Source organism: Perca fluviatilis, chromosome 17 (assembly GCF_010015445.1).
Source record: "Perca fluviatilis chromosome 17, GENO_Pfluv_1.0, whole genome shotgun sequence".
Classification (NCBI taxonomy): domain Eukaryota; kingdom Metazoa; phylum Chordata; class Actinopteri; order Perciformes; family Percidae; genus Perca; species Perca fluviatilis.
In genome coordinates this window covers 27131906-27144689 of record NC_053128.1, presented here as the reverse complement: position 1 = coordinate 27144689, position 12784 = coordinate 27131906, and the positions used below count along the sequence as shown (strand labels likewise).

General features: G+C 39.3%; 1 protein-coding gene across 10 annotated transcripts in view; it reads right to left on the bottom strand.

Moving 5' to 3' along the window:
• The window catches only part of mast4 (microtubule associated serine/threonine kinase family member 4), a 101389-nt gene that overhangs the window by 67452 nt on the left and 21153 nt on the right, over positions 1–12784 (bottom strand). For all 10 annotated transcript variants that reach the window (XM_039780537.1, XM_039780535.1, XM_039780551.1 and 7 more), the window contains one exon: positions 11330–11463. In XM_039780537.1, coding sequence (XP_039636471.1) covers positions 11330–11463 — 134 coding nt within the window. The remainder of the gene's footprint in view (positions 1–11329; positions 11464–12784) is intronic.

The window sequence follows — 12784 nt, the reverse complement described above, 5'->3', positions numbered from 1 at the left end:
AATAAATAGTGTGGTAAGTGGTATAAAGATATGGAATGGATAAGCATGGAGAGAACAGACGCAGATAGAAGAATAAAGGTTAAGGACAGAGGGAATACAGTGGCCACAGCAGAAGGGAGGATGGATAGTAAATAAAGAAAAGAGTGAAATGGAGGAGTGAGACAGAGAAAGAAGGAGAGGGAGGGGAGGAAGTAATGGACAGGGGATGGGGTGAAATAGGCGCACCCCCCTGCCTGCAAGGCGTCCCCCCTACGTAAACAAAAGAACCAAAGTGGAAGGAGCGATGAATAGGAAAGGGTGACAGCACAAGACACACGGGTCATGAAAGGATGAGTGGAATAATGAAGGAAAGGACAGACAGTAGGAAGGCACCAGGCACATAAAGAAGTCTTGTGTGTAGAGGAGAGAGACCATGGGAGGAGGTGGTGTCCAACAAAGGAATAGAGAGCTTAGGGCAACTGTGCACAAAATTACTGTTTGCAAGCTTTTGATAAATGCAATTACAATTTTTTTTATTAGTTTCTCCAGAGAAATCCATTAAGACCATGAAAAAAAATCAAAGAGAATAAATTAAAATGTCAGAATTTCCGCTGCCTAATTTTCAGAAAGTGTGATTCATAATCACAGAGGAACACACTGACACCGAGAGTCAAATGCTGCCAGCTTCAATCTTAAGAATTACTTGACAGCTAAATAAATAAAATATTATAGATGAAAAATGAGTTTTCAAACAAGCAAAACTCCCCTTTGTTTATTATGAAATAAATGCTGGAGCATAAAGCAGTTTTATTGCCATAATGCAGCCTTATTAAAACAAAAGACACATGCAACGGATCACAGGGAGTTTGTAATTTAAAAACGTATGCAGTAGTTTGATCTGAATTTAAAAAAATACTTCATTTATCAATTATTCTGTAAGTGGCACTAACTAGAGTAAGCTAAATTATAAATCAAGCCCAATTTACATTTTACTGTAACACCTACCTCAGTGTTTGTCAGCATCACCTAGAAAAAATGATTGTCTGAAAGCTCTTGTGGTGTAAAATACAAAAAATGTCATATTGCAGAACACTGTCCTTCCTTTCCACCTGCATTTATATCTCACATTAGGGCAGAGTGATGTCAGTAATAATATAAATAAGTACATTAATTGTTAGGACTCTTGTCCTGAACTCAGCTTACACCTCAAACAGGATTTCTGACAGAAAGGCAAAAGCCTCACTGTACTCGATTATCACAAAAAGTCAATTCAGCATGAGTACTCATCTCTCATTCATCCTGCCGACACCTAACACAAATCATACGTGACAAAATATTTGATGTTTAAAAAGTAACTATGTTCGAACACAAACTATTAATTCTAGATCTGTACAAAGAAACAAAGTATTGTGGATTAAAGCATTTGCAGCCTGTTTTTAGTTTTTAGTTAGTGAATATCCAAATTAACCTCTTTAGTATATCTATTGAAAAATGTCCTCAGTTCTGCCAAGAGATTCTCTCACATGCAGGACACAAGCACACATCAACACCAGAGCCAGAATGTTGCTCACTCTGTCTGTACTGCCAAGTGTTAACACAAAAAGGTCTCAAAGTCCTAACTGTGTTCTGTTAAAAGAGCATGCACACATACTGTAGAGTACAAAGTCACCCTGCAGCACAAACACACACATCTCCACACACATGCACGGCACATATTCTTGCCTACCTGTAGCCCACGTCTCCTCAGAATGCTGGACTCGTCCATGGTACAGAGCCCCGACTTATCACGCCTGCCTACCAGCGCATAGCCATGCTGCACTGCCTAGCTCCAGCCTCCTCCTGCTCTCTCCCTCCCTCAGGCTAAATCTGATCTTAGCAGCTGCTAAACACTTCCATCAGAACTTATCTGATTGGAAGGAGGCAGTCAGCTGACACCTCCTCTTGTTCCTCTCCTCTGTAACTTCAGGAGTGAAGGAGAGATGGAGCGAGAGAGGAAGAGAGAGAAAGGGGGGAAAATAAGGGAGAAGATAGGCAGTTCTAATTTAGCGTAGCAACGGGTGGGGGTGAGTGGGTGGGGTACCAGGGACAAGTGGGAGCCCCAAGACTCATTTCTCTGAGCAGCCACGCTTTTTGGGCACCCTAGGTGACCATGAAAATGAGAGGATATCCTTCCAAGCATTGTTCTGCTCCAACCTTGACAATGAATCTGGCATCCTGTCTGCGGCAGCCAGGCTAACCGACCTCACTGGTCTTTTGCAGTCAATGAGTCATGTGAAGACTACAAAATACACACCTGAAGTTTAGACCAGTAAGGAAACATGATGGCTGTGACTACAGTTAACATTAAATGTAGAAGAGAAGATGGGGAGAGAGTGTGTATTATATGGCAGAGGAAGAAAATAATACGAAGGCATGCTGTTTAAGTAAAAAATGTGGCTGCCCAGGACCTTTCAAACCTGCTGTTAAAATGTCACACAAACTGCTGTGGGCTAATTTGTACATAGGAAATGCTATCCTCGTTCCAAACAACCCAATACAGACCCATTATCATGCCGAAATCAACCGCACTTGCCTGCACAGCCCGTTCTATATACCACTGCATAACCTGTGTCAATTTTCAACAACTCACACGCTGCTTCTGTCTCTTACAGCTCTGCCGAGATGAGTTTTTTGAGGCAGTCAGCGAGTGACCACAGATCTTCACACTCACTAACTCAATGTTCCCACACCCTCCTGAATGATTAGGATTTGGATAAATAAGTTGTTTCCGATGCCATGCTGCCAATTCTATCCTGTAATTTCGCATTCTGTTTCAGTCTGTGTTTTTCTTTGCCCCCCTTTTCTTTCTCTTTTTTCACCCTCTCTCACTCATTTCCATTCACTGTGGTACTGCTCTGTGAATATTAAGTGGGCCCCTTCCATTCTCCTCATCTCCAGCCAAGCTCAAATGATTTCTCTTAGAGAGTTTGGCTTGGAATGACAGCTACCCACTACCACAAGCTGGTGGAGGAGGTGCACAGGACTGTCAGACAGGTGACCACTACATCAACTTTTCTCATTTTGAAACCTGTACAAAAGAATGCTGATGGAGTGTTGCAGTGACTGGGGTGACAGTCATTTGTGCTGCTGTGCTGATAAGAAAGCCAAGAGTAGACAGCTCAGGTCTGCGCTCGGGTAATCAGGCTGTTTTTGAATAAACCCCTCCAAAACCTCAGAGGACGAGGATTACAGTAGTCAACTTTTTTTCAGCTGGAACAATGCCCTCCAGATTACCTGAGGAAATTGAAGAATCCTGTAATGTTCATCAGACAGGTCTCGAGTCATTGCTCAGTCTAGGAACAATTAAGAAATTCCACATTGGACTAACAATGAAGATGAGAAGCTGCAGGAACACTGGGGAGGGATCATGTGTCTTATTCAATAGAGATAGAACTTCCTCTACTGTATAAAGTGGCTGTAACAAGCACAACATATAAAAACAGCCTGGTGCTGATACAATAGATCAATCACAGAACACTTTTGGCAATCACACAATCGTGCAACCCATTTATTAAGAGTCTGCAGCCATGTTGGCAGCTATGTGAGGCTGTACTTATAGGCACAGCAGTGCAATGCAAGTAACATAGTATGTTAGCCTGCTAACATTTGCTAATTAGCACAATACACAAAGTATAGCTGAGGCTGATAGGATTGTTATTTGTTTTGCAGGTATTTTAGCAAATTTTGCAGAAATCCATTGGGAGGATAGAAAAAAAGGAAAAAATCCAAGGCACTCTTCATTTCTCTTCAGGCATAGAAAATTTAAAAGACATGTCTTTTAAATTTTCTATTATGAAATAGCCAGTAAAATAAAGGCTTTTTAAATAATTTTGAAGAGTGCCTTTGGATTTTCCTTTTTTTCTACACTTAATTGAATTCCCGACCCCAAAGAGCACCTTCAAACATCTGAATGAACTTCCTGAGCACCCTGGACTTTTCTGTCTTTCCATTGAGAGGATGTTGGAATATTTCACAGAATAAGTTAAAACTTTGACCTGCTGGAGGCGCCAGAAGAAATGCCAGGAGATGACCAAAGTCATTAGGCTTATACATCATCTAGATACCATGAATGTCTGTACAAAATTTAATGGCAACCCATCCCATAGCTGTTTTTCGGTGAACCAAAGTAGTGGACCGACCGACAGAGCAAGATCGCCATCCTTAGAGGCAGGCTGCGAGCATGGCTAAAATGACCAAATATTTGTTGGTTCAAGCTTCTCAAATGTGACGATTTTGCTGTTTTTTTTCTCTATTTTATATCATTTTAAAATATATTTGGGTTGGACAAAAGAGCAATTTGAAAATGTTATTTTGATCTATGAGAAAATTATAATGGACGTTTTTATAGACTAAACAATATATAGTATAAATAACAATAATAATGAAGTTATTTGTTCTAGTCCCATCGTTAGAAATAAATAGTAATTAAAAATAGTAGCCATAGTAGTTTTTAGTGAAAAGAAACACTGCTATGAGTCAGGTTTAGGGCAGCTATAAAGACAGGCAGCTTGTGCCAGTGGCCTTGGAGCATAGCCATAGAAAAGCCTTTGGGTTGTCTGTGAATCATTTCCTCCTGGCAGGTGGGCAGCTGAGGTTGTTTCCTTTGCCTTTGGAGAAAAAAGGGAGCGCTGGCACTGAAAGCATGCAGCGAGTTCTGATTGAGTGACCAACAGCCTCTGCTCTGCTTGAGCTTATCAGACCAAGAGGTGACCTGCAGATGTGAGGCCGGCAGAGGAGGGACATGGGCCTGTGAAGAGAGCGGTAAGGAAAGAAAGAATCCATTCCTTCCATACAAAGCAGTGCAAAGAATCAATTTGACCAAAGCCAAAGGAGTGAGAATATCCAGCCATGTTAAAACCCTGTAGAGCCAGCCTCCGAATGGATGAGGCAAGTCTTTAACCTTGACAAAAACCGCAAATATAGTAACCAAGAAGAACCAAAAGCTGCAACGACTCACTCTCAATTCCTCTCCTCGATTTTGAATAAATTGCAATAGCCAAACAAATGCAAGCGTTCATAAAATGAAACGGTCATCTTGAGTCCACTTGGACAATCCAATAGGCTTTATTTTCAATTCATTTACCTCAGTTTCAAATACTGTAAACACAAAGTCACACTGTGCATAACACAAGGTCACATTTGAATCAGAGAAGCAGAGAAAATTGTATCTCAAAGATAGCGGATGACAGGGGTTGAACGTCTCAACTGCAATTACTACTACAGGAGTGACAGTTTCATTTATATCACACCCATATATTTACAGTAACTCACTGCACTATATGTAATTTTGGGATGCGTTTCCAAAGCTATTCTGTGGAACATAACAGTGCAAGGGGAGAACAAAAACAGCTCATGAACATGAGCTAAATGTTTTTATGCAGTAAGTTAGTATTACTATTGTTTATTGTAATTTGGATGTTGCTGAAACACTGACACACAATCTCTTGTAACTAAATAAAACTCCCTGCAGAGACGGTGTTCGCCGTTTTGTTAGAAATTCAGTTGGAGGGTTGATTCAGCTTTAATCTTTTCTTACTCTAATTTGTGTGTGTGTTTGTGTAACAACATGTTACATAGACAGACTATGGGTCAAATTTAAACATTACAATACACGCAGCCATGCAGGGACCACAAAACAAAGAAAGATACCACAGACAAACAGCTCAATAAGGTGCAGCTGAGTAACTTGTTATCATAATCATATTTTTTCATTTGAGATGGGTTAAACAAGGCAGATTGTTCAGTGCTGAATGATTTTTTTTTTATATTTGATAAAAAAACTTGTTTTTTCTGACCAGACAACACCTCATGTTTGAACACACACAAACTGTCGTTCCTTCCTGTGCAACAACAAACTGCTCCAACAACAATGATATCAGTGAAGGACATCACTGACTACCATTATGAGGGAGAATGAGAGTCACACAGGCACAACATCAGGATTATGACAGTCTTATCTCCATATCACACCTCAAGTGAAGTATTGATTTTCTGCCAAAGACCATCACAGTCAAGAGAGATGGGTCACGCTTGTGGAGGGGCCATGCAAGCCCAGGGGCATGATGGGAGAGCATAAAGGAGGGGAAAAGGCAAAAAGCAATAACAGGATGGCTTTTTCATTGTAAATTAAATATTTTTGGATTTTGGCTTGTTTTGCACAAATAGCACTTTTTTTTTTAAATCACTGAATGAAGGAAATTATGATGGGCATTTTTTACTACTTTATGACATATTATAGACCAAATGAGTATAATTGATTAAGTGAGAAAAATAAATCAGAGGATATCCAATTAATTGATAATGACAATCGGTAGATACAGCCCTAAACTCAACAGACCTTAAAAGGTCCCATGGCATGAAAATTTCACTTTATGAGGTTTTTTAACATTAATATGAGTTCCTCCAGCCTGCCTATGGTCCCCAATTGGCTTGAAATGGTGATAGGTGTAAACCGAGCCCTGGGTTGAGAAAATGAAAGCTCAGATGAGCTGTTCTGGAATCTTGCTTGTTATGAGGTCATAACAAGTGAGGTTACCTCCCCTTTCTCTGCTTTGCCCGCCCAGAGAATTTGGCCAACCCATGAGAGAGAGAGATCATGGCTTTCATACGAGAAAAGTGGCAGTTGGTCAAGGCCACACCCCCACCCTCCACCTTGCCCCTCCCTCTCTCCTCCTCAATAGCTTCAGACACAGAAATGGCACATCCTAAGGGAAGCTCATTGTGGGACTGGCTCTAGTGGCTGTAATTCTGCACCAAGGCAGAATTTCGGGAAAGAGACCTCAGATACAGTATTAGGGGACCACTAAGGTCTATATAAAAGCATCCAAAGAGCACCATGTCATCGGACCTTCAAAAACTGAAAATCTTACAGTAAATTAAGTATTTCTGGGTTTTGGATTGTTAATCGGACAAAACAAGACATTCAACAACATCAACTTTGGCTTTAGGGTATCGTTATAGCAGCCAACAGAATTTTTCGATAATGAAGCACTAGAAAATTCATCAAACCATAGATGTAGTTTTTTCATCACACGACAGTGAGTAAAAACAAACAGGGAGCCATTACTTAGTGTGCATAAGTGTTCACTGACTGTGAAAGATCCAAATTAACAAGATACCAAGTATTATTTTTTTACCTCATACCTTAATACCACCTTAAAAACACAAGTCAAGTGCTCAGACCAACTGTTACACTAAGTACCTCCATGTTTTGGACTGTTAATCGGACAAAACAAGACCTTGAACAACATCAACTTGGTCTTCTGATTTATCGATAAAGAAGCCCTACAAAAATCATAAACTCATCACAAAGCAGTGAGGCCATCTAAAATCATGGTCACGGTCAAGGAGGCTCATGCAGCCACTGTCTCATTCTAGTTTTAAATTAAGGAATATTTGTCTGTCAATGAGAAACAGTGCCTTCTCTACAGATATTTGACTACAGAAACCCTTGGTTTCTTTAGTAACTCTGGAGAACTGTGATGCAATATAAAGTGAATTATGCCCTGCTACATAATAAAGAACCAAATGATAAATTAAGCTCTATATTTTGTCCTTGCAATTACGGTCTTAACAATATAGTTACTTTTCTAGTATTTTTAGTGAATAATAAAACAGTAATACAGCCTGAAAGTAAACATTTCAAATTTGTCCATTTAGTAGAGAGAAAATCCCGCACACTGACCATTACGCAAGCAATAATTTATTAGAAAAATACAACGTTTCGGTCTCAGACCTTCATCAGGTGATCACCTGATGAAGGTCTGAGACCGAAACGTTTTTCTAATAAATTATTGCTTGCGTAATGGTCAGTGTGCGGGATTTTCTCTCTACTATTTTTGATCTGTTGCCTTTGATCATATCCTACGCACCTGCCCGACAAAAGAGGTGTGCAAAAAAGTTTTTTTCAAATTTGTCCATTTAAAACTAAACTATCAAAAGCCAAATCCAACAGCCAATTAAATCTCTTTAGACATTGATAGATCTGCCAAATATGGCTTTGGTCAGAATTGACAGCAATGCTCAGTGCACTAGATGCAGTATATCAGTGAGTATGCTGGCAAACCTCTATTCATTCATTGTCATTATGGTCAGGGACTGCTGCTTCCCAGTTATATAACCGTCATTATGACAAATACCACTCTGCCTGTAAGATAATAGACAGGCATCATCTTTTTAGTTTTAAGTACACTGAAGATGAGGACTCACATTTAACAAACTTCTAATTGTGAATTACAAATCTAAGAAGAAAACAGCAACTTCTATTTAGAAGCTAGTAGCTGAGGGGTTTGTCTCTTTTGCTTCTTTCTCAAGGTCAGCCAATTCACAATCTTTACTAAGCTTGTTCTGCAGGCAGGATAACACAGTGGATGTAGTCGAACCCTTTAGGTGTCAGAGCAGCCGACTCCAAAAGATACCATTAAGAAGTAGCAACACATCAGCAATTTAGCTTGTTCCTACACAAGACAATATCTGAGCAGCAGTCACCAGCATCTCATTTTCTCACTGACCCAACAACGGAGTCACCAGGGGCATGCAAACAGTGTTGAGAATAAGAACAATACAACATTTGAGCTGCATATTACAGAATATATTTGATTGCATACTCTATATATTCAAATGAATGAAGGGAAGAAAAAAAACACAGCATTGGCAATCATTAGTTTCACCAGAGGAAAGTCATTCTACAGGCCCGGGCAAAATTGCAGCAGATTGAGGACTGGACTCGTCCTCAGAAGAGCTGAAGGCAGTGTGTTTCAGCGTGGAATCTCCTACAGTAAGGACGTGCAATGAATTTTCTCACATCGCAGTGGATGCACTAATTGCTAATCTGTCTCATTATTTCCTTTTACATGAAATGTTTTGGAAGTGGAGTAGTGCAGCACAGCATGTAGTAGAGGGGGCATGTCATGCGCCACGGGCGTGCATTGCACCCCAATGCTCTTTCTTAGCAAAAAGCCCAATTTCAACCATCTATCTGTGGTCCCATTTGCTGAATGAATTCTGATGAAAAAATGTGTCTGCTGGGTCCCCATGACCTTACACTTACAGCCTCATCTGAGAGGTGAGTGCAGAGTCATTCACGGCTCAAAGTACACTAAGAGCACTTACACCAAATACTCTTACTACTTCTTAATACTTTCCGATATTATCTAATACAGAGAAGCTCTTAGTACTGTATACGAATGCAGAGCAATAACAATTCAAATTTTTGCTGTACAATTAATTGTCTCAAAAATAATTGCGATTGACAATATAATTGTCTCTTTAAGTCAAATTTAAAAATATTTATTCACGTATTACTTTTTAAAACAAATTAAAGTTTTGAATGAATTCCAGGATATATCTTTTAGTTATATCACTGTTATGTGACCCAGATAATGTAGTAACACAGGTACACAGCCTATGAAGTAAACAACTGCCCTTTATTATCATAAAACATTATTGCTAACCGTATCCCCCCCCCCCCCTTGTCATTTTTGTTGCAAGGAATATGTATAGGGACAAGTGCCAACAACTAGCATAGCTTTAGCTCAACAGTCCGACCATGGTGACCAATAACCACTTAGAGAATTACAATTTTGCATATCTAAACAAAAAGAACAATTCCCATCAACATACCTCTTAGGATGTTAGCTAACTTTTCAATTAATTGCGGTTAAACAAAGAACACAAAGATTACGTTAAAAAAATTGACAATTAGACAATGTTTCCTTGGTAGGTGGAGGAAATGCATGTGGCTAGAGACCCTGAACCTCTCCTGCTGAAGTGTCCTTGAGCAATATGCTGAATCCCTACCAGCTCAAGGAGTTCTGCTGTGTAGCTGCTCGCATGCTCTAACCTTCCTGTGATGGATGGAAATTAAAATAAATGCCTATGGGGATCAGTAGAGCCTTATTATAAAAACACAAATATCTTAAAATACTGGCGAAGATGTTAAAAGACTCATTCACGTCATCAAGACATGACATAAACTGAACCAACACATCGATTGGAGTAAATTATCCACTGGAGGACAATTATGTTACAGGAAATTATGTATTCATTCACTCTGCATGGCACAATAACCAAAGGGATTAATGTCTGGCTTTTAAAAGCATAAGGATACATGTATTTTAGTTCTGAACACTGAAAATGCACTAGCCCCCCCTAGTGTACAGAATTAGTTCAGATATTTTGTACCTGTCTCACAAACTGTATTATGTTATTAGTGTAAACAGGGTTACTATGATGTCATGAGCCATCTGAGAAATAGTTCAGTTTGTCGTGCCTTTTTCTGGGTCGAATCACTTAGATCACTAATGGTATAAATGTCAGTTTTTAAAATAAACGGTCACAGTAAATTCACCCACACACAAGCACAGATGGACATATTTATGCACACACACATACACGTTTTTAATTACATTAACCTTTTCTCTAACTGATACCGAGCACGCACTGGGAATGACTCATAGCCTAACAGCATTGGATTAGCCTCTGATTTTGATAGTATCTCACTCCTGAGACAACAAGATCACGATATAGCACATCAGAGTCATCTGAAAGAACACGCTGAAGGACACCTCTGTCTTCATGACTTCATTCGGTTCAAACTACAGCAGGGATGCACTTGGACTTCTTCAAAATGTGGCTACATTTGTAAGTAGGTTTTTCTTCGTCATATGTGCTTACATTTTTAAGCCTTTAGACTTTAAATGCATTTCTGTAACTCTGTAAAGACATGCACCAATCTTAAATAGTTTTCTTTCTCAATGCATTTAATTATTGTTGATAAATGTGAACACTTGTTATGTTGCATGGCTTTTTAGGTTTTGTACCCAGAGAAATAAAAAAATGTATTAAGTATTTTTCAGCAAAGTGCTTTATAAATCTGCAGCAGTGACAGATAAGAGTCATTAACAAAATATACAGGGCATTCATTAAACCAGAGTTCAGCTACAAAACCAAAAATAAAACAGGTAAAAATTAATTCTAAATGCATTTGATCACAGTTCACAGGCACATACAAGAGAATTTTAGTATGTTGCATGTGTGCAGGAACATGACCATGTTGTTTGATATTTTGTGTTGAGTAAATTAAATATAGTTTGTCTAGAATTATCCTCATAAAATAAGTTTGATTACCATGGAGTGTTGATTTTTATTTATTCAGACATGGTTATAAGCAAATTACCTGTCCCCTATTACCTAACATCTTCAACTACACAGAGCAGCTTTTGTTATGAACAAACTGTTCAGGATGAGGTAATGGGAGCATAGATCAGGATGCAGAATATCGTTGTGGGGTCATGATTAAGGAAGTACTCACCATGCTGGAGGTGAGGGAGGGGTCTGACTTTCCGAGGTTCAGGGAACACATACGGACCAGGTTAGACATCTCAGATGACGGCTGCCAAGCTGTGTGTGTCTGCTGGGGGTGGGAGGGTAGCAGAAGGTACTTTCCTGCAGAGCAACAATAGGAGAGGTTCAATTCATGTTTCACATTTTGGCAGTTCCTCCAAAGAGTGATTTACCCCCCAATTAAACTTCTCATATAACTTTTCAAGATATAATCAGAGGTGATATTATCCATTATTTTACAAAAGAGCAAATATAATTGTTTTTTTTTTTAAATCTATAAAAACACCTTTTTTATTCTTCATTTCTCTTTCATTAATAAATCCTCAAGATTCATCTTGTGACCCTTTGGAGGGCCCCGACCTCTAAGTTGGGAACCACCGGACTAAAACACCCATCTGTAGTAAAAACTAGTGCCAACTCAACCAGCTACAACAGTAAAATGCTGCTTACACATCGATGCGTCAGTTTTAACGGTCTAAGGATGTGATACACAGCAATATATCAGTCAAAGGGGCTGTTTTTCTTCATAATAAGTACTTTTACTTCTGATACTTTAAGTACATTTTGCTAATGATTCTTCTGTACTTTTACTTTAAGTATTGTTTACATTAATATATTGGTACATTTACTTGTTACTTACTTGTTTTCACCACTGTGCAGTTGTAAACAAGCTTTGTCGTACTACAGTAAATTCAAACTACTGTCACACTCCACCACCCCTGACCCATAGGAGGGAGTTAATGGGGAAGACCGTACAGGTCAAATTACTGTACATACCAGTAACATAAGATAATCAGAGCTGTCTGTTCTTGCTAGGAGTATAAAGCTGAAGCCCCTGACCCTGACCCTGTGCAGCCAGGCAGGATGTCAAAGGGTTAAATTAGAGGGGGGAAAAGCCCATTAAGAGATCACTGACAATCCCAACATTACATAATCAAAGCGCCAAACAAAGTCTGATGATGGTCAGTAAATGGCATGACAACATGAGTTCTGTACAAGAATATTGTTTGTAAAACTTAAATAAAAGCTCCCTGGGCTGGCACCTAGATGGCACCAAATACTGCTTTCATCTGCCCTCTTTAATCCTAAAACCTCAGTACACCAAGGCAAGAAAAAGATTAAATCCTAACTTAAGCAGCCTCAGGCCTCAGCCGCTCTTATTGCACCGCTGGCACTCCATGGATTGAAAAATCATTTGTTTAAGTGTTGTCACTCTTTATCCACATGTGAATATTTCCATTTCCTGTTCAAGTAAACATTCGAGGAGACAGAGAAGAGGATTAACCATCTTGGCACAGTGAAGGAAGAGAAGATAAGTAGACGGTGCTCAGAACATAAAGGGAATACGTCAAGTTCAGATGGCCTAAAGCCACACATCATCAGATGGGTTAAACTTTTATGAACTGGAGAAGGCTGGGTTATA